Source organism: Conger conger, chromosome 10, assembly GCF_963514075.1.
Source record: "Conger conger chromosome 10, fConCon1.1, whole genome shotgun sequence".
NCBI lineage: Eukaryota > Metazoa > Chordata > Actinopteri > Anguilliformes > Congridae > Conger > Conger conger.
In genome coordinates this window covers 46,148,260-46,175,065 of record NC_083769.1, presented here as the reverse complement: position 1 = coordinate 46,175,065, position 26,806 = coordinate 46,148,260, and the positions used below count along the sequence as shown (strand labels likewise).

At 49.4% G+C, this 26,806-nt stretch overlaps 1 protein-coding gene across 1 annotated transcript in view; it reads left to right on the top strand.

Moving 5' to 3' along the window:
- The window catches only part of LOC133139050 (E3 ubiquitin-protein ligase TRIM62-like), a 44,572-nt gene extending 18,067 nt beyond the window's left edge, over positions 1–26,505 (top strand). Inside the window, exons 3-6 of the mRNA XM_061258318.1 lie at positions 6,242–6,337; positions 15,159–15,415; positions 18,165–18,280; positions 25,924–26,505. Coding sequence (XP_061114302.1) covers positions 6,242–6,337; positions 15,159–15,415; positions 18,165–18,280; positions 25,924–26,474 — 1,020 coding nt within the window. The 3' untranslated portion in view covers positions 26,475–26,505. The remainder of the gene's footprint in view (positions 1–6,241; positions 6,338–15,158; positions 15,416–18,164; positions 18,281–25,923) is intronic.
- The last annotated feature ends 301 nt before the right edge of the window (positions 26,506–26,806 follow it).

Here is a 26,806-nt window from a genome sequence, read left to right as displayed (position 1 = left end):
TGTGTGTGTGCATGTGCACATGTTTGCGTGTGCATTCGTATGTGAAAATAAGTAGAAATGTATTTTCTGCAAATCGTGTTTTGTTACCCCCACTCCCCAAGTCGAACCCTTCCTTACGATCCGGGCCTGTTGTCTTCTTCGCCCCGGGAGGAGTCAGTTGAGCTCTGTTTTCTTTAACGCTTTCTCTCTCATCAGCCTGTCATTGGTGGATTACTGCCTGAAGGTTGGTATGTGGCGGGGTTCACCTGTTCCTCCTGTACAGGTGTGTCCTTTCTGTGGTCTTAGCCGTACCTTTTCTGTATTTTCGGAGATTCATCTCTGTTGTGTTGTAAGATTCCTTGCTTCATACGCTGACCACACAGTTGTTTTAACTACCTATATTAAAGGAAAGGCTAAAATGGCTTCAAAAAAGAGCACATTGCATAAGCACATGGTGTTGAAGATTGTTGTACAGAAGTCAGTGTCTAGGTTAATGTCAGTTTATTCTGGCATTTTCTTTTCTCAGTTCGTATGAATGTGTGTATCTTTTTGTGTCTATCAGCTTTGGTTCAGTTAATGCAATATGTTATTCCCTTGGACGCAACTTTTTTTTTTTATATTATTTTTTATCTACTTGAAATTGAAAGGGAACTCTGGTCAATGTGTCATTTATTAGCAGAGAACGTTTCTGTTTTAATGTCATTATACCGCTAAAAGTGTGACTCAACCATGTGACTCATTTCATTTATTTGCCTCAGTGATGATAACAGGGGGCGTTTAAGACGATTCAATTTCATGGTTTGACTGGAACAACGCGCATGAATAACATTTACTGTCGATGTGCCAGAGTTAGCCCGGGAGGCTAGTTTTCTGTAGTCTCTGGGCTACATGTGTTTGGATTGTGGGAGGAAACCAGCGTGTGCACGGGGGGAACATGCAGACTCCATGCTGAGACCATCCAGGCCCATCTTCCTGCAGGGCAACGCTGCTAACGGCCGTGGCACTGTGCTGGCCAATAACTGTGGCTCTGTGCTGGCCAATAACTGTAGCTCTGTGCTGGCCAATAACTGTGGCTCTGTGCTGGCCAATAACTGTGGCTCTGTGTTGGCCAATAACTGTGGCACTGTGCTGGCCATTAACTGTGGCTCTGTGCTGGCCAATAACTGTGGCTCTGTGCTGGCCAATAACTGTGGCTCTGTGCTGGCCAATAACTGTGACTCTGTGCTGGCCAATAACTGTGGCTCTGTGCTGGCCAATAACTGTGGCTCTGTGCTGGCCAATAACTGTGGTTCTGTGCTGGCCAATAACTGTGGCTCTGTGCTGGCCAATAATTGTGGCACTGTGCTGGCCAATAACTGTGGCTCTGTGCTGGCCAATAACTGTGGCACAGTGCTGGCCAATAATTGTGGCACTATGCTGACCAGTGTTTTATTTAGTTTGATATTTCCATTTTTCCCCAACCCCAAATTCAACCAAACTCTGTTGATGCTGGTGATTTACCTGATTTACCTTGCTGTTTTCCACCCTGCAGACCGGCAGCACTTCACAGACTCCAGTGGCTACCTGCGGTATTGCAGTTAATTTAGCCTCTGGTGCCGAAAAGAGCACATTTCCCCACTGAAGTCCATTCAAAACTATGAATTTACCCTGGCCTATACTATATTAGAGAATACTTTTCAATTGATACTTGAAAAGTAATTGGTCCAGTGAATACTTTTCACTGGACCAATTACTCTCCACGGCCGACTGTTTGTTTATTTCTTCTTGCTAATGAGAGAGGTCTGTGGAGAAGGGCCAGACTGCTCAAAGCTGACAGGAAGGTGACAGTAACGCAAATAACCGCACATTACAATGATGGTATGCAGAAGAGCATCTCTGAACACACATCTCGGGTTGCCGAGGGACGGGGTCGTCGCTAGCACTAATTGGAATATAATTGCCTACCAAATTCGGAGAAAAAAGGAAAGAAAAAAAGAAGTCTAATAAATACCTAATAAAGTGCACAGTGAGTGGCTCAGGCAGTAAGGGCAGTCGGATGGTTGCCGGCTCGATCCCCCGCCGGGCTGTGTCAGTGTCCTGAGCAAGGCACCTAACCCCCGACCGTCAGTGTGTGTGTGTGTGTGTGTGTGTATGAATGGGTGAATGAGAAGCATCAGTTGTACAGCGCTGTGGATAAAGGCGCTATATAAATGCCAACCATTTACCATTTACATATATTTAATTCCTTTTCATTCCTCCACGTTTAGGTACGCAGTGCATAAAGAGCCCCATACTCAAACATGGCCGTTCCATGGCCTGAGCTGAATGCTCCATTGAGCTGTGCCGTGGAGCCACTCCTATAGGACTCCATGCAGCCAGTCCCATAGGAATCCATGCAGCCGGTCCCATAGGACTCCATGCAGCTGGTCCCATAGGAATCCATGCAGCTGGTCCCATAGGAATCCATGCAGCCAGTCCCATAGGAATCCATGCAGCCGGTCCCATAGGACTCCATGCAGCCGGTCCCATAGGACTCCCCAAGAAGACAGCGGAAGCCGTCTCCAGTTCCAGTTCCTGATGCTGCTGACGCACCACCATTCATACCCTGCCCATGTCATAGGAGGAGAGCCAGGTCAGAGTATTGTGCAGTGGGTGCTGGAGAGCGATGGGACCAACAGAATCACGGCTCCCCCCCTCCCAGTCCCTGGCCAAGTTGAGCCAATCGTTGCCTGGCCGATGCTGCCGCGGCCGGGACTCAGACACCCAGTCGTAGAGCTCACACTCTTTGTGCGCGACCCAGGGGCACCAGTCAGATACGTGTTGTGTAATAACTGGGCATGAAATGACACAATCGCTGCCACTTCTTGGTTCACCCCCTGTTCAGAACATCAATCTTTTACAGGATTGTATTTCTGATATTCCTGTGTGTGTGTGTGTGTGTGTGTGTGTGTGTGTGTGTGATGGAATATTAGTCTATGAATATGTATTGTATTTGAACTGACAGTCGAGCTACGGATGAGATTGCGTTGATACCGGCACTCAAGGAATGACATTCTCATCCATCAGTTTCCTGAATCAAATGACTTCACATATTTTATCTGTGAGTAGTGTGCAGCTCCTGCCAGACTCCTGCCACCTTGCTTCTGATTCACGAGCTGCAGCGTCAGGAGACCCGGTGTGTGCAGCCCGTCTGCTATGGCACAGTAGAATGTCATCTGCCAGGATGGAGGTGTACGTGTGTGTACGTGTGTGTACGTGTGTGTACGTGTGTGCACGTGTGTGTACGTGTGTGTACGTGTGTGCACGTGTGTGTACGTGTGTGCACGTGTGTGTACGTGTGTGCACGTGTGTGCATGTGTGTGCATGTGTGTGCACGTGTGTGCACGTGCGTGTGGATATGCATTTACATTTACATTTTACATTTTAGTCATTTGTTAATCCAAAGCGATTTACAAGTGCATAGGTTCTTCCACAAGTCAAAGCATCACATCCATAACTAGGAAAATACTCATTAAATGCTGTTCTAAACATATAGTCATCATAAGTGCCTTTTTTTGTTTTGTTTTTTGGGGGGGTTAGACAAGGAGGATAGGGATATCAGAAAGGGGGGGCGGGGGAAATCAGGAGGCAGGACTAAGGTAGAGTTTGAAAAGGTGTGTTTTGAGTCTGTGTCAAAATAGGGGGAGGGATTCTGCTGTCCTGACAGTGGTAGGCAAGTCATTCCACCACTGAGGAACCAGAACGGAAAACAGGCGTGAACGTGCAGCTCGACCGCCAGGTGCAGGTAGAGAGGGAACCATAAGGCGACCAGAGCTGGCAGACCGGAGTGGTCTATCTGGGGAGTAGGGAGTGATCAAGGATTGTATGTAGGGTGGGGCAGTCCCCTTAGCAGCCTGAAATACCAACACTAGGGCCTTGAATCGGATGCGTGCAGCAATAGGAAGCCAGTGGAGGCCAATGAGAAGCGGGGTGACATGAGCCGACCTGGGCTGACTGGTGATCAGGCGGGCTGCAGCATTCTGGACCAGCTGGAGGGGCTTGATGGCACACGCTGGGAGACCGGCTAGGAGGGAGTTGCAGTAATCCAGGCGGGAAATGACGAGCGCCTGGACTAGGACTATAATATGCATTTATAATTGTTTCATTATGGCAGTACATTTTCTTTGCCCATTTGTGCTTTTCTTGAAGCTATTCTTTGAGAGCGCCTCAACCAGCGTATTCTGCTTCTATTCCCACAGACCAGGTTCTGCTGGGATTTCTGCTCAAGTAGGTAATTGACTCAATTGAGGACTGGCAGCTAAAAAAAAAAAGAGACATTTTTGCATGCGTCAAATCGTGAATCGCTATGGGGGCAGAGTGTTCCTGCTGCTTGATTATGAAATGCGTTAAGTGCTGCTCGATTTTTGCATTTCATGTTGTTTTTAACAGCATGAGGCTTGTGAAAATGGTTAGGCTGGCATACATTTTGGAAATGTCACTGAGTAGTACTGTTATTAGGTGCCCGAGTGCATTGTGGGTAATTGACATGTCAGACTGAGGCTGGATTGACGGGGCCGCAGGCGTTTCCATGGCAAAGATGACGGAGAGATTCCAGGCTTCTCATTGGCCCAGATGAAGGATGTTTGTGACATGACACTGTCATGTTCTCTGGAAGAAGGAAAAAGGTACACTTGAGATGTTTGGCATTCCTCTTTTAAACCACAGAGCTGTCAGTGCAATACTAATACCGGCATTTTAGTGTCTTTGTTCTCTAGAATGGAGGCATAAAAAATTAAAAGGGGTCAAGTTGATAAAAGGGGTATTAAAAATTAATGCCGTATAATGATCCAATTACCGTTGCTTTGCGCTGCACTGTCTTGAACAAGCACTCTGCGGAGTTTGTATGAACTGTATTTTTCTTTTGACCGCCTGTCAGTGGCGTGCGCAACTTAGAGTGAGGTGAGGGTCGGAGCGAACTGCGGTGTTCCCCTGGGCTTGTGTGCCCCTATCCCCGCACCCCGCACCCCGCGCCCCACACCCCCCGTCCCAGAGGATTTTAAATTACTGCCAGGACCTGCTTTCACAGCATTCCACCTCAGCCCTCCTGGCTGTGAGGCGAGAGCGCACGGCTCCAACCGAACTCCGTAACGGGGGCGGTTATTATCCCCCTCCAAAAGAGCCGTGAGGAAAGCCATACAAAGAGCACCCCGCATCCATCTGCATTCAACACGGATACCCACAACCGCTGGGGCGCTGAGGACCAGAACCCTCACGTCTGCGCGGGTGTGCCGCATTTTTAATTCATTAATAATAACCGCTGAGCGCAATGTTTACGGAAGTGGTGCAGCCGGTTCCGCCGGCCCCGGTCTCCGCGCTGACGTGCTCCAGTTGTCTGAGGTGTGGGCAGGTGCTGGAGAGGTTTGACCGGACCTGACCTCCTGGGTGTGCTCTGCTCCCACACAGGCTCCGGCGGTTTGCTGGGCAGACTTTTTTTTTCTTTTCTTTCTTTTTAATTAAAGGCTGTCTCTCCCGCCGGGCACAGGAGACCCAGCTTGGCCTTGCACTGGCCCGGTTTACAGAGAAGAGGCCGGGCTGTTTTTTTGACGGTGCGGGTTTCACTGGGGCCCTCAGCGATATTGCATTATTCAGCCTCCTCCGCCATTATTTATAGGTCCTGTCTGGGGTCCTGTTAGCCGGAGTGAATGGCAGGAGAATACCTCACAGTGGCTCCAGGAGATGGAGTGTATAAATACCAATTATATGAACGGGTTATGAAAAGCTCTTAAGCCGGTGTGCGCGTCTGAAACACTGCTCTCACGCTGGGCTGTGATGTGCCGTCCTACGGTTGGCTGTTCGCCATCGACAGGTGAAGCAGGTCAGACGGCTTTATGTCGCGCGCAGGGTCGTTATTGTGGCTCCGTTACATCTCATCTCTTTTAAGAAAGTGAATGTTGAACAAAAGATGTGACCGTGGTATTCAGCTGGCATTAGCCATTAGGTGTTGTGTCATTTTCCTTTCCCATTGTTCTTATTTATATCATCCACTGTCCGCCGATTAATCTTGCATGCAGTTTTAACGTTTTTGTAAATATGATGTAAATCTATGTGTTTTTATTTGGATTTGGTATGTCCTTTGTTCCTTGTGTGTGTGGTTGTGTGTGTATATATGAAAAGTATAATGACAATTGTCAATACAAACGGCTCCAGTGTTCTTTCTTTCTGTGGTGTGGGCCGTGGCCCTCCTGGCCACCGGGGGGCGCTGTTGAGTGTGGCTGACCCTCTCCCTGTGTGTGCTCTGTTGTAGAGGGAGATGAGGGAGCAGCTGGCCACCCTGCAGGACAGTGAAGTCGGGCACACTGAGGCCCTGAAGCTGCTCCAGAGGCAGCTCACCGAAACCAAGGTACGCTCGAGCCTCACTTGACCTATAGCGTAGCATAGTGTCTTGTGCGAAAAGGTGTTATGAGCCATTACATTACATTACATCACATTATTGGCATACGCTCTTATCCAGAGCGACGTACAGTTGATTAGACTAAGCAGGAGACAATCCTCCCCTGGAGCAATGTAGGGTTAAGGGCCTTGCTCAAGGGCCCAACGGCTGTGCAGATCTTATTGTGGCTAGATTAGACCTTGTGTATGCCAGTCATTTATGGTAGGCATTTATATAGCGCTTTTATCCAAAACGCTGAACAATTGATGATTCTCATTCACCCATTCATATACTCATACACCTACAGCGATTGGCTTCCATTTACCTTGACCACTACGCTGAGCCCTTCTCAGAGGAACTCTGTGTCCTGGAGGTTATGTCATTTAGCATAATGAATTATTAAATGGGTGGCACGGATGGTGCAGTGGGTAGCACTGCCGCCTCACAGCAAGGAGGTCCTGGGTTCGAATCCCCGTCGGCCGGGGCCTCTCTGTGCGGAGTTTGCATGTTCTCCCCGTGTCTGCGTGGGTTTCCTCCGGGTACTCTGGTTTCCTCCCACAGTCCAAAGACATGCAGGTTAGGCTGATTGGAGAGTCTAAATTGCCCGTAGGTATGAGTGTGTGAGTGTGTGAGTGAATGGTGTGTGTGCCCTGAGATAGACTGGCGACCTGTCCAGGGTGTATTCCTGCCTTTCGCCCAATGTATGCTGGGATAGGCTCCAGCCCCCCTGCGACCCTGATCAGGATAAGCGGGTTCAGATAATGGATGGATGGATGGATGGAATTATTAAATGTACTGCATAAATGAACACATTTTCTTTTTTATAAAGGTTAAATATCCGCATTGCTTCAACGGCTAAATGCAGATTTCAGTGGCAATGCCCCAACTGGGAATAAAACCTGAAAACATTGAGTTACCAGCCCAGTTTCCCCCCACCACCCCCCCCCCCCCCCATTTCCTGGTCGGCTGATTTCAGTCCATGTGCGTTTCATCCCCCGGCAATTAAGAGTAGACCGGACACATATCAAAATCAACTGCTTTTCATTTGAAATGTGCTCCAGGCTATGGGCCAATAGGCAATTTAATACGGCTGATATTTTTCAATATTTAAAGTCTAGTTCATCCCCTGCATTGTGATTTTATTTTTTTTTTTTTGCTTTTACAGTGTGTGGGCAGACTGCAATGGGCTACTTGATTTATTTATTTATTTATATTTTTTTAATATGCGGAAACAATTCATTTAATTTAAAAACAGCCAGACATGGCATGCATAATTACATGTTTCCTGACACTGATATCACATGCCAGTTCTTCATCCCATTTAAGAAAGTAAATAAATAAAAATGACGGCTGGCATCGGGCTCAAGAACCCTTGAAAGTCTGAACAGCGCTAACGCGGTCTGCACGTCCCCCGAGGCCGGCTTTCATCCAGTCACAACTCGCCTCTCACTCCCATGATTGACACCTCTGTGTTAGGCCCTGAGAGAGGAGTTAGTGAGTCGATTCAACAGAGTGTCTGCGTGTCTGTCTGTCTGTGTGTCTGTGTGCGTGTGTGGGTTTGTTTTTAATCCTCACACGTTCAGTACTGACTGAGTGGAGAACGCAGACAGTGTGCTCCATTCATCCTGTGGGAGTGAATTTCCCCCCCGATGCTGTCACGCCTCGCTCGCCTCCTCATTGGCCAGCCTCGTCCTTCACTTCCTTACCCATACGTCAGCTGCTGTCGGTCACATGACTGCTACAGTCCCCGGCTTTCACCGGAGTGGTCGTGCAACATATTGCGTTCAACATGTAGCAGCCTGTAGCCTAGTTTAGTGACTAAGGTGCCTGTAGCCTAGTGGCTAAGGTGCCTGTTGCCTAGTGGCTAAGGTGCTTGTTGCCTAGTGGCTAAGGTGCTTGTTTCCTAGTGGCTAAGGTGCTTGTTTCCTAGTGGCTAAGGTGCTTGTTTCCTAGTGGCTAAGGTGCTTGTTGCCTAGTGGCTAAGGTGCTTGTTGCCTAGTGGCTAAGGTGCTTGTTGCCTAGTGGCTAAGGCGCTTGTAGTCTAGTGGCTAAGGCGCCTGTAGCCTAGTGGCTAAGGTGCATGGCTGGGACCCGGAAGGTTGGTGGTTCAAGTCCCGGTCTAGCCACGTTAAGATCCGCAGAGCTGTTGGGCCCTTGAGAGGGCAGGATTTTCCCCTGCTCATCAACTCATCAAGTGGCTTTGGATAAAATGAGCTCAATAACTAATTATTTGAATTATTTCACATCACACCATGAAGTAGACGGTTTAATAGGTCTTTGCTGAAAACTTAGTTAACTAGTTGAAATAAAATCATTCCTGGTGTCATATCGCAGGTAAATATATCACACTTAATTACAATTATTTTGTAATATATTATGTTTGTCATGTTTCATTTGAAGGATGAGAATAAAACTCAGTTGGTACAAATTATAAAGTCATTATTCACATGCTGTTCCGCTCATGGTTCCATTTCCCTTTTAATTTGGATATGACATGGAATATCAGCTTTCAGAAAGGCTGTTTAATGTTCCGTCGCGGATTTCCTGAGAATTGGACTTTAACATAGAAGGATTTTGACAAGTCAAACCATCTTCATAAGCTTGTGCCCAATTTGTGCAATTACCCAAGAGTGCAATTCCGTGAATTTGAAACTGTATGGCAAGGCTGAGTCGTGTGACACCAGAAGAAGATTGTGTGTAATTATCTGTGAACTCCACACACACATATATGCTTGCGTGAGCAGTGTTGGAATTTGAGATTTGAAATCTATGGAAGAGCCGTCTTAACAGGCTCTAACGGAAAAGTTCTGCTCAGTTAATAATTAGCATTTGAAATTAGTTTTCAAAATTAAAGGCTTATTTTTGGGATCATACTTTTTTTTTTTCGTAATTATCTCGCACTATCAGAAGCACAGCACGTGTGCTGCTGAGGGCGGAGCAGGTCCCCCCTCGTGGGGGGTCATTGGCCTCCTCTTGTTACCTTTGAATTTTGGAGGCTCAGTGTGAGTCATGGTCCCGACTGTGAGTGTCTATTTTTTTTCTGCCTCTCACTTGCAGTAGCATTGACGCCGTGCCAGGAAATCGAGCTTGACTAAAACTCCCAGCAGATATGAGCGCTCTGCTACCCCAATGTTTTCTGGGTAATTGTATAGCTTCCGGTTCAGAATACCAAGTGCTGATGAGATCAACTCTTTTTTTCTTTTTTCTTTTTTTCTTTTTTTCTTTATTTTTTAAACCCCACTCCTACCTGCTTTCATGGGCTCTGACCCCACAGACTCCTAGAGCCCCTGCCATCTCTCCCCCTCTCCTGGGTGCAATGGGGCAGGTCTAATGAAGGAAGACAACGGGGGGGGGGGGGGCAGGGAAACCATGGCTGCAGTCAGAATGGCCCGATACGGTTTTAATGCACATTTTTTTGTGTGATTTATAGTGTAATAGTCTCCTCTTTTCACCACTAAATGCCACCTAGAGGGGCAGTGTTACGATAAGATCAGTGCACCTGTGGGCCTTAAATGGTCTCTCGCAGACCGAACCCAGCGTGAGTGACGGCGCCCTGCTCTGTCTGTCACTCTCCACGCATCTTAAACTGCGAGACGGGCGGAAACGCTGAAATCACACACCGCCGGGTCATTGTGAAGCACCTAGGACACGGAGGAGTAGGAGGAGGTTTAAACCTGACTCTGACATATTTTAGACACATTACATCTTTTCTTTTCTTTTCTCTTTTCTTCCTCCTCTCGTCCCCTATTTGGTATACCACCACCTGACCAATGAGCATTGCATTGGTCACACCAGTACAATGATGCTTTTTGAATTGGAGGATGGGTGTCATGCTAACAGGTGCTAGACAGGTGCTGGTCTCTGGTGCAATCAAATGAGGTCTCACTCTACATTTTCTCATAACAAAAATGAATTATTCATGCTTATGAATGAAGTAATCAATATTTGATATAATGCGTTTCCCCCCCCCCCCCCCCCGATTACTTCCTTTGGCAGCTCAGAGATGATTGGCTTCTCCCTCCGTTCCTCCTCATCTCCGTCCCCATCAATCCCACCCGCCATTTTATCAGCACATCAATCCCACCACCGCCATCTTATCAGCACATCAATCCCACCACCGCCATTTTATCAGCACATCAATCCCACCACCGCCATCTTATCAGCACATCAATCCCACCACCGCCATCTTATCAGCACATCAATCCCACCACCGCCATCTTATCAGCGCATCAGTCCCCCCACCGCCATCTTATCAGTGCATCAATCCCCCCACCGCCATTTTATCACATCAATCCCACCACCGCCATCTTATCAGCACATCAATCCCACCCGCCATCTTATCAGCGCATCAATCCCCCCACCGCCATCTTATCAGCACATCAATCCCACCCACCATCTTATCAGCACATCAATCCCACCCGCCATCTTATCAGCACATCAATCCCACCCGCCATCTTATCAGCGCATCAATCCCCCCACCGCCATTTTATCAGCGCATCAATCCCACCACCGCCATCTTATCAGCACATCAATCCCCCCACCGCCATCTTATCAGCACATCAATCCCACCCGCCATCTTATCAGTGCATCAGTCCCACCCACCATCTTATCAGCACATCAATCCCACCTGCCATCTTATCAGCACATCAATCCCACCGCCATCTTATCAGCACATCAATCCCCCCACCATCTTATCAGCACATCAATCCCACCGCCATCTTATCAGCACATCAATCCCACCGCCATCTTATCAGCACATCAATCCCCCCACCATCTTATCAGCACATCAATCCCACCGCCCGCCATCTTATCAGCACATCAATCCCACCGCCATTTTATCAGCACATCAATCCCACCCGCCATCTTATCAGCACATCAATCCCACCACCCGCCATCTTATCAGCACATCAATCCCACCGCCATCTTATCAGCATATCAATCCCACCATTTTATCAGCACATCAATCCCACCGCCCGCCATCTTATCAGCACATCAATCCCACCATCTTATCAGCACATCAATCCCACCGCCCGCCATCTTATCAGCACATCAATCCCACCATCTTATCAGCACATCAATCCCACCGCCCGCCATCTTATCAGCACATCAATCCCACCATCTTATCAGCACATCAATCCCACCGCCCGCCATCTTATCAGCACATCAATCCCACCATCTTATCAGCACATCAATCCCACCGCCCGCCATCTTATCAGCACATCAATCCCACCATCTTATCAGCACATCAATCCCACCGCCCGCCATCTTATCAGCACATCAATCCCACCATCTTATCAGCACATCAATCCCACCGCCCGCCATCTTATCAGCACATCAATCCCACCATCTTATCAGCACATCAATCCCACCGCCCGCCATCTTATCAGCACATCAATCCCACCATCTTATCAGCACATCAATCCCACCGCCATCTTATCAGCACATCAATCCCACCCACCATCTTATCAGCACATCAATCCCCCACTGCCATCTTATCAGCACATCAATCCCCTCGCCATCTTATCAGCACATCAATCCCACCCACCATCTTATCAGCACATCAATCCCCCACTGCCATCTTATCAGCACATCAATCCCCCCGCCATCTTATCAGCACATCAATCCCCCCACCGCCATCTTATCAGCACATCAATCCCCCCACCATCTTATCAGCACATCAATCCCACCGCCCGCCATCTTATCAGCACATCAATCCCACCGCCATTTTATCAGCACATCAATCCCACCCGCCATCTTATCAGCACATCAATCCCACCACCCGCCATCTTATCAGCACATCAATCCCACCGCCATCTTATCAGCATATCAATCCCACCATTTTATCAGCACATCAATCCCACCGCCCGCCATCTTATCAGCACATCAATCCCACCATCTTATCAGCACATCAATCCCACCGCCCGCCATCTTATCAGCACATCAATCCCACCATCTTATCAGCACATCAATCCCACCTGCCATCTTATCAGCACATCAATCCCACCGCCATCTTATCAGCACATCAATCCCCCCACCATCTTATCAGCACATCAATCCCACCGCCCGCCATCTTATCAGCACATCAATCCCACCGCCATTTTATCAGCACATCAATCCCACCCGCCATTTTATCAGCACATCAATCCCACCACCCGCCATCTTATCAGCACATCAATCCCACCGCCATCTTATCAGCATATCAATCCCACCATTTTATCAGCACATCAATCCCACCGCCCGCCATCTTATCAGCACATCAATCCCACCATCTTATCAGCACATCAATCCCACCGCCCGCCATCTTATCAGCACATCAATCCCACCATCTTATCAGCACATCAATCCCACCGCCCGCCATCTTATCAGCACATCAATCCCACCATCTTATCAGCACATCAATCCCACCGCCCGCCATCTTATTAGCACATCAATCCCACCATTTTATCAGCACATCAATCCCACCGCCCGCCATCTTATCAGCACATCAATCCCACCATCTTATCAGCACAGCAATCCCACCGCCCGCCATCTTATCAGCACATCAATCCCACCATCTTATCAGCACATCAATCCCACCGCCATCTTATCAGCACATCAATCCCACCCACCATCTTATCAGCACATCAATCCCCCACTGCCATCTTATCAGCACATCAATCCCCCCGCCATCTTATCAGCACATCAATCCCACCCACCATCTTATCAGCACATCAATCCCCCACTGCCATCTTATCAGCACATCAATCCCCCCGCCATCTTATCAGCACATCAATCCCCCCACCGCCATCTTATCAGCACATCAATCCCACCCACCATCTTATCAGCACATCAATCCCCCACTGCCATCTTATCAGCACATCAATCCCACCACCTGCCATCTTATCAGCACATCAATCCCACCCGCCATCTTATCAGCGCTCCGCTGCTCCGTGCGTAATGGCCGTCTCTTCAGAGAAACGATTCTTCCCCTCGCCTGTCTGCTCTGCTCGTCTCCTAATCCCCGGAGCGCTCCGGGTGTCCTCGACAGACCCGGCCGGTGGCGGATCTGTGTCCGCTCATTACCTTCATCGTCCTCTTCATCACTCAGCCGAGGAGTGGGGCTTTAGGATGAGTTCTGCGGCTCTCCAGTCCCCCCTCCCCCCTCCCCCTCCAGGCCTGGTTTCTCCTCTGCCATTAGTCTCCTTCGCTCTTTATCATTGTCTGATCTTCCGCACTTTCTTTAGGCTCATTCAACTTTCTTATCCTTTTCCTTTCCTGTTTTTGAGGGTCTGTGTCTCTCTGTAGGCCCAAGAAACTGAACAAAAAGCAAGCAGCTCAGATACCTTTTTTTAAATTTTTTAAATCGTGTTTCGCAAAGGCGTTTGCCGATCAGTAACTCTGACCGTGATCACGAAACGTGACAAACATTTACACTTGGGCATTTAGCAGATGCTCCTATCCTGAGCAAGGACTTGTCGGAGAGGTGAAGTTTATGGTGAAATATGTTTCATTTCCCAATCCACTAACGCCCTTGTTTAGCGTCTCAAACCTATAATCAAAACTTGTTGTGATAAGCTTGTATAAGTGCATACTGTGCATGTTTTTGATTGAAGGCTGATGCTAGTCGATACATACACTTACAGTATTAAGTTAAAAGACATAGTAGATGTAAGAGGTAAATTGAGAATGTAGTAGTGTCAGGAAGCAACACGTGGTGCTTCTGGCACAAAATGGCTGCCGTGCATCACCCAGGTGGGTGCTACACATTGGTAGTGGTTGAGGTGAGTTTCCTCCTCATCACTGTAATAAACACTTTGAGTGTTGAGAAAAGCACTATATAAATGCAATGAATTATAGTCATTATTAATACTTACTCTGCTTGATGGTGAGATGTTGAGCCAGAGTGAATGATGTGGGCACTAAAGGTCAAATTACAAATTAATTAAATCAGTTAAATTACACTACAGTTACTTGTCTGATGCTTTTATCGAAAGCGACTTGCAGTTGATTTGACTAAGCAGGAGCCATGTGCAGTTTAAGGGGGGCTGAACTGCTGCATGGTTCTTATCGTGCCTACACCGTGGCTAGAACCACCAACCTTCCGGGTGCTTGCCATGTCCCTTAACCACCAGGCTACCGGCTGCCCATTAACACAGTTGAACAGCCAACCTGACCAAAGGGTTTCCACACCGGTTCACTGATTGAGGCCCCAGGACTTGCTCTCTGGATGTCGGTGTGTAGTGTTCCTGACCTTTAACCCAGCAACATTGGCTCAGGCAGTAAGATCAGTCGTCTGGCCAAGTCAGAGGGTTGCTGGTTCGATCCCGCCCGGGCTGTGTCGAAGTGTCCCTGAGCAAGACACCTAACCCCTAAATGCTCCTGACGAGCTGGTCAGTGCCTTGCATGGCAGCCAATCGCCATGAGTGTGAGAGAGTGTGAGAGAGTGTGAGAGAGTGTGAGAGAGTGTGAGAGAGTGTGAGAGAGTGTGAGAGAGTGTGAGAGAGTGTGAGAGAGTGTGAGAGCGTGTGAGAGCGTGTGAGAGAGCGTGAGAGAGAGCGTGAGAGAGAGCGTGAGAGAGAGCGTGAGAGAGAGCGTGAGAGAGCGCGTGAGAGAGCGCGTGAGAGAGCGCGTGAGAGAGCGCGTGAGAGAGCGCGTGAGAGAGCGCGTGAGAGAGAGCGTGAGAGAGAGCGTGAGAGAGAGCGTGAGAGAGAGCGTGAGAGAGAGCGTGAGAGAGCGCGTGAGAGAGCGCGTGAGAGAGAGCGTGAGATAAAGGCGCTATATAAAAGCCGAATGTTTGCCGTTTTCCCACTAGTCGTCGGCGAAGAGCCTGCGGGCGACGATCGGCGAGGCGTTCGAGCGGCTGCACCGCTTCCTGCGGGAGCGGCAGAAGAGCATGCTGGAGGAGCTGGAGGCCGACACGGCGCGCACGCTCTCCGACATCGAGCACAAGATCCAGCGCTACAGCCAGCAGCTGCGCGACGTCACCGAGGGCATCCACATCCTGCAGGAGCGCCTCGGAGAGACCCACCGACACGGCTTCCTGGAGGGGGTCGCCCTCACCTCCGAGAGGTGGGTGTGTGTGTGTGTGAGTGTGTGAGTGTGTGAGTGTGTGAGTGTGTGAGTGTGTGAGAGTGTGAGAGTGAGAGTGTGAGAGTGTGTGAGAGTGAGAGAGTGAGAGTGTGTGTGTGAGTGTGTGTGAGAGAGTGAGAGAGTGAGAGAGTGAGAGAGTGAGAGAGTGAGAGTGCGAGTGCGAGTGCGAGTGCGAGTGCGAGTGCGAGTGCGAGTGAGAGTGAGAGTGAGAGTGAGAGTGAGAGTGAGTGTGAGTGTGAGTGTGAGTGAGTGAGAGTGTACCGAGGGCATCCACATCCTGCAGGAGCAGTGTCACAGAGTGTGTCATAGAGTGTGTCACAGAGAGAGAGCTGAAGTAGCCTCTGTGTAAATGCTAAAGTACTGTGTGAGGGGTTTGTGTGTGTGCTTGTGTGCTGAAGTATTGTGTGTTCGGAGCACAAATTGAACGAGAGTGGAGAGCGTGCTACTCGTATTAACATTTAGTCTAATGTATTCATGGAAAGCGTGAAGGACACTTCACTCCGGTACGTCTCAATCCGAAAGCGCTGCTTTTCACAAATTCATAAATTCATACATCAGATTCAGTGCAAAGACGGGCAGCCTGCTGGCCTTCCTCTCTGTCTTCATCAATTCTCCTAAATGTGTGAATAATGGTGTCAGGTGTCAGAGAAGCCAGGAGATTGAGGTTTCCTTGGCCTGCGGACTGTAAAGTGCTCTAGTTTCCCGTCTGACGGCGGGTGCTGACATGCGTGTGGCCGGCTGAGTTAAAGCACTGCTTTGGCGTGCAGTTATGTGGCCTGACGCGCACACGCTGCGTTGCTTATACTTGTGTGCATTTCAGACGTTATACTTAACATCATTTATGGCCCTGGGTGCACAGTAGAGGTCAAAGGTCAAAGGGAGGAGATGGATAATGCAGGGGGGCGGTAAGGGGGTTCGGGGTAGGGCTGCACTGGGCGACTGAAGGGGGTTAAGGGTTCAGCCGTCGGGATTTCAGGGGTCAGTAAACCTGAGAGGGAGAAAAATAGCCGAAAGGGTACTACTGCTAAGAGTACTGTAGTGGAAGCTAACAGGGTTGTCTTGGTTACTCAGACAAACCTTTTGAAAGTTCCCCTCAAGTTTTTTTAATTGCTGAAATTTCTGGCATATTCATTTTTAGAAACTCTTTCCTCCCTGTAGCTGAGAGTATCCTGGGCAACGAGAATCCGTTCCTTTGTGGTTCCCGTGACATTCCCATGACATTCCGATCCTGGTAGACCGGGGAATGGAGCAGGGGCGCCCAGCGAGGGCCGACCTGTTTTGGGGTTTTGTGCCAACTTCTGCTCCTAATTATTTCATTAGCTCCATCACGTCTTGATCTGAAATTTGTAGAGGCACCAGCTACGGCTGCGGAAGTGTACCCCAAAGGTACCTTGCTCACGTACAGCAGTGAACAAGTGTAGTTTATAGAGCCGTCATAAAACTCCAACTCGGGTCATTTGTTGGAACAAAACCCAGCTCACAGACCGGCCCTCCGGGACTGGAGTCCTGCACCTCTGGCAGGGAGTGATGGTGGGATTTTTTCAATCAAAAATGCTTCTAGAAAACTCTCTCTAGAAAGTTTGCTTGAATGTAATTCTCTTTTGAAGCAATTGTCCTTGAAAACTTAAAAAAAATCATCCTTTGAGGAAACAGAAAAAATATGAGACAGTGAGCAGGGGGCCTGGGATTTTGATCGATACGACACGCGTCGGAGAGAAGGGAGGGGGGGGAACGAAACGCAGGGAGGTAGAGGTGAAGATTGAGGAGAGCGAGGGGGAGGGCAGGGGGATCTCTGGGGGACCAGTCCCCCCAAACGAGTGCTTTGGGGTGGAACAAACACAAAGCAATCGCCTGCCGGCTACACTGGAAGATTTCCACGGGGAAATTCGGGGGGAAATTTATAGGTATTCCAGTAGTTATTTTCCCTCCCTGCGGTGTGGTAGCGATTTATAAAGGCGCACAGCGTGGCCAGAAGGGTTATGATCTGAAAACTTCCAGCAGGTTCTCTCAGATGTTCAAATTCTTTTGCTTGCTGTGAGATTGACTTTATAAACAACCAAAGCATCTCTTATAAAGGTCAACGCGGTGATGGAATGAGGAACGTAATTAGTGTCTGCCAGCGTGAGGATTGCCCAACACGCCACAAAATAAACCAGGACATTAACTTAATTTGTGCTTTACTGACCACAAAATTACCATTTTCGCAGTGGCCAAATAAGTTTCCAGACTTGAGCGATATCGAAAGTTTGCATCTTGAATCGAAGAGAGCTGCTGGCAAGCGCAGACCGCAGGATCTGAAGGATCTTCAAAGTTTCTGTTTGGCGACATGGTCAAAGATCCCCCAATATGTTAACCCATCTCTGGGTTAACGTAGGTCAGGAAACCGCTGAAGAAGACTGCTCCATTTTGTTTTCTGTGCTTCCCCACCCTGGTGCAGGTTTTTAAAGGGTCCCTGTATGTGTTGGTTGGTGCAGTCACATATGCTGCAGGCTAACAGACGTGAAATGGCATCCCTGGCTGCAGCAGTGGTCTGTGTCTAAGTGCTATTTGTTGAATAATAATGTACTCAGACACTTTGCGGAGCACAACAGCACTTATTAAAATAATTACACTCAGACCGCGGAGAAGAAGAGTGCAGCAATCAGGGCTTTGGAGAGTTTTATGGCTATTATTGAGCTGCAGTGGCATTCACCCGTCTTTTTTTCCCCACCCCCATTGTCTTCTACAGAATTAAAGGGAAGATCCACGAAACCAACCTCACATACGAAGATTTCCCAACATCCAAGTACATGGGCCCCCTTCAGTACTCCATATGGAAGTCTCTCTTCCAGGATATCTCACCAGGTATTACCAGATACTATATTTGTTTTTGTTTTTGTTTAGTTTTTTTTTTGGTTTTTTTTTGGTTTGTTTTTTTGTAATTGTTCAGTTCATTTTTACCCAGCTGCTGTAGGGTTAAAGGGGTTGTAATCTGGGCTGTTTATTTTTGGCTTGTTTGCTTTTAATTTTCCAGTGATGTTTTTGCTCTTTTTTCCCCCCCACACTTTCTCCTTCAACAGGCTCGTTCATTAACAGGAAATATAGCTCCACACAGACAAGAAAACCTCTCTCCCTCTCCATTCCTCCCTCTGTCCCTCCCTCTCTCTCTCTCCCTCTGTTCCTCTCTCGCTCGCTCCCTCTCTCTCTTTCCCTCTTTCTCTCCCTCTGTTCCTCGCTCGCTCCCTCCCTCTCTCTCTCCCTCTCTCTCTCTCTCTCACCCTCCCTCTCCCTCTCTCTCTCTCTCACCCTCCCTCTCTCCCTCTCTCCCTCTCTCCCTCTGTTCCTCTGTTCCTCTGTTCCTCTCTCTCCCTCTCCCTCTCCCTCTCTCCCTCTCTCCCTCTCCCTCTCCCTCTCCCTCTCTCTCTCTCTAAAATGGAGGATGGGGGATTTGGTTAGAGTGGAGAAATGATATTACGTTCTGCAAGGCAGACCCGTCATAAATCTATTCGGGGAATTATTAAATATATTTATGTTTGTCAAATAACGTTTATTAGCCCTCAGCGTTATTGAACTTTATGAAGTCTGAATATCACCGGATGCAGATTTTGCTCACATTGTTATTATTCTCATAAAAAAGGCACCGGGAGTCATTGACAATGAGGAAAGTAGGGGAAGAAAAGTGTGGATCTCTGTCCTAAGTCCAGGATACGCACACACACACACACACACACACACACACACACACACACACACACACACACACACACAACATGAGCACTCAGGTTCACTCTACCTGCCGCAGGGAAAGAAAGATTACCACATCAAATCTAATCCTAAGCGATTTTGAAGGGTCATGTCATGATGCCTTGATTACTACATCTTTGTGTCTCTCACTCGCTCTTGCTTGCCCTTGCTCTCTCTCCCCCTCTTTGTGTGTGTCTGAGAGAGAGAGAGAGAGAGAGAGAGAGAGAGAGCGAGAGAATTTAAAACCACCTTTACCCTCCCTGTTCCACAACATATAAAAGTGACGATGAAAATACAATCACGGGAACGTCAGACGCCCCAGCGAGGAGGAAACTAATAAAGCCCTACAGACAGGCACTAAAAGTGAAGGTCCTGTCTCCCCCTCCCTCCCTGTCATCAGGACACAGGTCTCCATCATTCCCCACAGTGATATGAGAAGTCCCCGCTCAGCCTCTCTGCCCCCAGCCCCCGACAGACCCTGCGCCCAGCGCCCTGCCAACTCAACCTGCCTAAAAATAATGAGCCCAGTCTCCCTCCCTCTGAGAGCTTGGGTCCCCCTTTATACACCTGCCATTAGTGCCGAGTTCCCCCGCAACTCCACCATTACATTACCATATATGTTATTTAGCTGAGGCTTTTATCCAAAGTGACTTACAGTTGATTAGACTAAGCAGGGAACAATTCCCCCCCCCCCCCCGGATCAATGTGGCGTTAAGGCCCTTGCCCAAGGATCTCATCACGGCTGCACCGGGGATCAAGCCACTGACCTTGTGGGTCTCACTCCGAACGCCAGGCAGCCTGGCAGTGGAATTGCCGCGAGAAATAAAAGATTAGATGTACTTTATTGAACCCCATGGGGTTAGTTTGTCCTCTACATTTGACTCATCCTAGTTGCTTAGGAGCAGTTAGAGCACGCATGTCTTGCGTGGGAGGAAACTGGAGTAAACCCGCACACAGAGAGGGTCAGGCCGGCAGGAACGCAGACGCACACGCACAACGCTTAGTTGGCCCAGCCACAGAGAGACCCAAACTGAGAGAGAGCTGAATGATTCATTTGCATTTGCACTTTAAACTTAGTTTTCCATGTCCTCGTGTCTTCATCCAGAGCCCAAACCTGAAACCCCTTCCTTGGCTCCGGTGACAGCTTTAAATATTGAAGGGCTGGCGGGAACACGCACCGGCGACTAGCACTGGAGTGGAAACATTAACGCGTCCTTCCTGCTGGAAAGTGCCCTGGTTCCCAAGCCTTTCTTACGGTTATAAATAGTTCTGTTTGAAATGTTTGGAATTTATTTCTTGGGTTCCGAGAGGAAGATGTCTATCTATGTATTGTGAGGAGGGAAAAAGACTCTGGGTTTGCTAAAGACAAAGCATGTATATAGTAGTGCTGTAGGATAAAGGGGTCTGATTTTCTGTGCTGCAAGGAATACACATCAAGGGTTTGGTGTGCAAGTGGCATACGTGACATTTTGGGCCAAAATGAGTATTTTAATCATAAGAAAGCTCTTGATGAAGTTTAACTAGTGGCAAAAGACAGGATGTGCCTCAACTTCATTGAAATAAAGGGTAAAGACCTAGAGACTCATCCCAAAAACCTTGCTTCACACAAACATGATTCGTCTCTGGTAAAATTAGGAAAATGGTCCTTGCGTTCCTTGCGCACCGAACCCTCGATATTCTCACACCTGGCTTATGGAGGCATGTGTACCTGTGTGTGCCAGGGCTCTTAAATTCAGGTCCTGGAGAGCCGTCGTGTTTGTGGTTTCATTTCTGGCAAATAAGGCCACATAGTTTTTGGGGTTTGTGTAGACAATCGGCAAGACTTAATAAATCAATCCCTGTTACTGAGACATGCCAAGACACTGCCAAGACACTGCGGCCCTCCAGGCCTGGATTCTAACACTTGTGGTGTGCAGACACACACGTGCAGACACACAGACACACGCGGACACACACACAAAATAGCTGGGATGAATTCAGCATGATGCTTACCAAACTGCCTGTGCTATTTGCATACTTCCAGCGTGGTGTTGCACTCCCCATTTCCTTTTATGGTGTACAGTACATTAAGCATTCGCTGATGACTCATCCCTGGAACTTACTGCTGTGGCGTTTTTAAAAAGCAGAAGTTTTTCATGCTTTCTACCCGAATCTCGACGCCGTTGGAGGGAAATGCATTTCCCCTGTTTATGCTTTTGTGCCGGTGGCTCTGCTGTGGCCCTCTGGCTCTGCAGTAAGCAGCTTTCTGATTGGTTGGGGCCAGAGCAGGTCACGTCGAGCCTCGACTGTTTAATAAAGAATCTGCTGTTCTGGCTTTGTCCGAAGTCGCGAGGTCGACTCCGTGTCCGTCTCGGCCTTTTTCATCAGATCAGCAGTTTCTCACTACCAAGGCGAAAAATTAATGTTTGGGAGCTCATGTTCTGCACGTCTCTCTCACCCCTCTCTACTCTGCTGTGGGCATTCATCTTCTCCTGCTCACTCTCACACACTCACTCACTTTAACATCAATCTTACACTGACTTTTACAAACACACACACACACATACACACACACACAATCTTACACTGCCACTCTGTCTGACTCATACTCACTCTCTGTCTCATACTCTCACACACTTTGTCAAACACACTGCCAGGCTGTCTCACACAGACACTCACTCACTCTGTCTCACACAGACACTCACTCACTCTCTCACACAGACACTCACTCACTCTCTCACACAGACACTCACTCACTCTCTCACACAGACACTCACTCACTCTCTCACACAGACACTCACTCACTCTCTCACACAGACACTCACTCACACAGACACTCACTCACTCTGTCTCACACAGACACTCACTCTGTCTCACACAGACAGTCACTCACTCTCTCACACAGACACTCACACACTCTGTCTCACACAGAGACTCACACACTCTCACACAGACACTCACTCACTCTGTCTCACACAGACACTCACTCACTCTCTCACACAGACACTCACTCACTCTCTCACACAGACACTCACTCACTCTCTCACACAGACACTCACTCACACAGACACTCACTCTGTCTCACACAGACAGTCACTCACTCTCTCACACAGACACTCACACACTCTGTCTCACACAGAGACTCACACACTCTCACACAGACACTCACACCCTCTGTCTCACACAGACACTCACTCACTCTGTCTCACACAGACACTCACGCACTGTCTCACACAGACACTCACTCACTCTGTCTCACACAGACACTCACACCCTCTGTCTCACACAGACACTCACACCCTCTGTCTCACACAGACACTCACACCCTCTGTCTCACACAGACACTCACTCACTCTGTCTCACACAGACACTCACGCACTGTCTCACACAGACACTCACGCACTCTGTCTCACACAGACACTCACGCACTGTCTCACACAGACACTCACGCACTGTCTCACAGACACTCACTCTGTCTCACACAGACACTCACTCACTCTGTCTCACACAGACACTCACGCACTCTGTCTCACACAGACACTCACGCACTCTGTCTCACACAGACACTCACACACTCTGTCTCACACAGACACTCACACACTCTGTCTCACACAGACACTCACTCACTCTGTCTCACACAGACACTCACGCACTCTGTCTCACACAGACACTCACACACTCTGTCTCACACAGACACTCACGCACTGTCTCACACAGACACTCACGCACTCTGTCTCACACAGACACTCACGCACTCTGTCTCACACAGACACTCACGCACTCTGTCTCACACAGACACTCACTCACTCTGTCTCACACAGACACTCACACACTGTCTCACACAGACACTCACTCACTCTGTCTCACACAGACACTCACTCACTCTGTCTGACACAGACACTCACGCACTGTCTCACACAGACACTCACTCACTCTGTCTGACACAGACACTCACTCACTCTGTCTCACACAGACACTCACTCACTCTGTCTCACACAGACACTCACTCACTCTGTCTCACACAGGCACTCACGCACTGTCTCACACAGACACTCACGCACTCTGTCTCACACAGACACTCACTCACTCTGTCTGACACAGACACTCACGCACTGTCTCACACAGACACTCACTCACTCTGTCTGACACAGACACTCACTCTGTCTCACACAGACACTCACGCACTCTATCTCACGCAGACACTCACGCACTCTGTCTCACACAGACACTCACGCACTCTGTCTCACACAGACACTCACACACTGTCTCACACAGACACTCACTCTGTCTCACACAGACACTCACTCTGTCTCACACAGACACTCACTCTGTCTCACACAGACACTCACTCACTCTGTCTCACACAGACACTCACGCACTGTCTCACACAGACACTCACTCACTCTGTCTCACACAGACAGTCACTCACTCTCTCACACAGACACTCACTCACTCTGTCTCACACAGACACTCACCCACTCTGTCTCACACAGACACTCACTCACTCTGTCTCACACAGACACTCACGCACTCTGTCTCACACAGACACTCACGCACTCTGTCTCACACAGACACTCACGCACACTGTCTCTCTCTCTGACTCCCTCCTCCCGCTCACGCTTCGCTCTCAGACAGTCCTCTCAGGCAGGAGTCAGACCCTGTGGTGTTGTTTCTTTTTAATACGTCCAGCTTCACAGCTGCTTCTGTGTGTTTTACAGCTCACTGCCCTGTCAGCATTCCTTCCCAGTAATTAATAAATGTGTCTGTGTGAGTGTGTGCTTGTGTGTGTGTTTACTGTATGCGTGTGTGTACATGTGCGTGTGCGTTGCGTCTGTGTGTGCACTTGTTTGTGTGGATGTGTGTATGGATATATGTGTGTGTACGCTGTGTGTGTGTGTGTGTGTGTGTGTGTGTGTGTGTGTGTTTGTGTGTGCGTGCATGCATGCGTGTGCACACGTGTGTGTGTGTGTGTGTGTGCATTCATGCGTGTGCACACTTGTGCGTGTGGATGTGCGTATGGATATATGCGTGGCTACGTGTGTGTTGGTGTGTGTGTGTGTGTGTGTGTGTGTGTGTGTGTTTGGGGACGGTTACATAAGCTCAAAGCTGGAGCCACCTTGAGCGACAGCCAGCCTCTGTGTCCCGGTCCTCCAGTCCCCCGCCCCAGTCCCCCGCTCTGGTTAATTGACTTGTGGGAGCGCCTCGGAGCTGTGTGTGCAGCTGGCTGCCCCCCCCCCCCCCCCCCCCGCCCTGCTGCTGTCCCAGCGCACCGGCTTTCCAAACAATGCCAAATCCAGCGTTCCCGCTCGCTCACCTGCATCCGCCGGCCGTTGTTAATATTTGCATTTTCTTTTCAAATGGTCCCTTTAAGCTGCCCTCAGTGGAAACTCATTTGAAATGGCTGTGTGTGCTTTAACTGGAGCTGGTGTTTGCAGTCACCCGCTGAGCCTGGCTGAATTATTAAAGGTTACTACTGTTCTCTGTGTTGGGGAGTGAGGAATCAGGGATTCTCAGCTTTAAGTCATTTTGAGACCCCTGTGTTGTGCAGTGTGTTTTTTGGCGGGAGGGGCGGGTGTTGCAGTATGGCGGGGGTGACTGCAGAACCCAGGGCTGAAAGACGTCCTGTGAAGTCCATTAAAGTGTTCAGACCCAGTCCTGCCTTTTGAGTGCGTTGTGGGCTGGGAGCGTCTCCTAGAAACGGCAGAATGACCCGGCATGTTCGGCGTGTGACCAACTGTACTCTGGGGCAGCCTGTAGCCGAGTGACTAAGGTACATGACCGGGACCCGGAACATTGTTAGTTCAAGCCCCGGTGTAGCCACTATAAGATCCGCTCGGACGTTGGGCCCTTGAGCAAGGCCCTTAAGCCCATGTGATTGGATGAAAATTGTTGGGTTGATAATAATAATACTTGTTCTTTAGCTGACTCTTTTATCCAAAGGGACTAAGCAGGGGACAATCCCCCCCAGAACAATGCAGGGTTAAGGGCCTTGCTCAAGGATCCAACAACTGTGCGGTTCTTATTGTGGCTACACTGGGGCTTGAACCACCAACCTTCAGGGTGCCAGTCAAGCACCTTAGCTACTTCGGCTACAGGCTGCCCCGGAGTACAGTTGGTCACACACACAACAAGCTGGGTCATTCTGCTGTTCCTAGGAAACGCTCCCAGCCCACAACGCTAAACGCTGGCCCTGGTTAATTCGATTATGGACCACGTGTGATTGTGAATGATTCAAGATTCAAGAGTTTTATTGTCATATGCGCAGTAAAACACAACGGTTACACCATACAATTAAATTCTTACTTTGCTCAGCCTCCTTCCACGAATAAATGTAAAAGTTTTTTTTTTTTAATGTATATATATCTGTAGGCCTATGTAAGTTATAGGCACAGTATTGTGCAAAGAGCCGATATTGTAAAGTGACTAATGCTGAAGCTGACAGTCGGTCCGCTGTGGTGGAGTTCCCTGGCGGAATAGGGCGGCCTGTAGCGTAGTGGTTAAGTTACAAGGCCGGGACAGGCAAGGTCGGTGGTTCGAATCCCGGTGTAGCCACAATAAGATAATAAGATCCGCACAGCCGTTGGGCCCTTGAGCAAGGCCCCTTAACCCTGCTTTGCTCCAGGGGAGGATTGTCTCCTGCTTAGTCTAATCAACTGTATGTCGCTCTGGATAAGAGCGTCTGCCAAATGCCAATAATGTGATGTAATGTAATGTAATGTAATGTAATGTGATGTAATGTAATGTAATGTGATGTAATGTAATGGGACGTGTCCTCTGGCCCGCAGTGCCGGCCGCCCTCACGCTGGACCCCATCACGGCCCACCAGCGCCTCATCCTGTCAGACGACTGCACCATCGTGGCGTACGGCAACCTGCACCCGCAGCCCCTGCAGGACTCTCCGCGGCGCTTCGACGTGGAGGTGTCGGTGCTGGGGGCGGAGGGCTTCGCCGCGGGCACGCACTACTGGGAGGTGATGGTGTCGGAGAAGACCCAGTGGATGATCGGCGTGGCCGGGGAGACGGTGGCCCGCAAGGGCAGCATCCAGATCCAGCCCGGCCGCGGCTTCTACTGCATTGTCATGCACGACGGCAACCAGTACAGCGCCTGCACCGAGCCCTGGACCCGGCTCAACGTCCGCAGCAAGCTGGAGAAGGTGGGCGTGTACCTGGACTGCCCCAAGGGCCTGCTGGTCTTCTACAACGCCGACGACATGTCCTGGCTCTACACGTACCGCGAGAAGTTCCCCGCCAAGCTCTACCCCTACTTCAGCCCCGGCCAGAGCCACGCCAACGGCAAGAACGTGCAGCCCCTGAGGATCAACACCGTCCGGCTGTGAGCGCGGCCTGGGGGGCGGTCACGTGACCCGCGTGTGGGTGTGTGAGCGTTAAGCTGTGTGGTCATGTGACCTGTGTGGGGTGTGTGGTCATGTGACCCGCGTGGGGTGTGTGGTCACGTGACCCGCGTGTGAGCGTGTGGTGTGGTCATGTGACCCGTGTGTGGTGTGGGGGCATTAAGCTGTGTGGTCATGTGACCCGTGTGGGGTGTGGGGGCGTTAAGCTGCGTGGTCATGTGACCCGCGTGGGGTGTGGGGGCGTTAGTTGTACAGTCATAACCCACGGGACCTGTGCCTAAACGTAATAAGAGACATGACCTATTATTGATGTCACC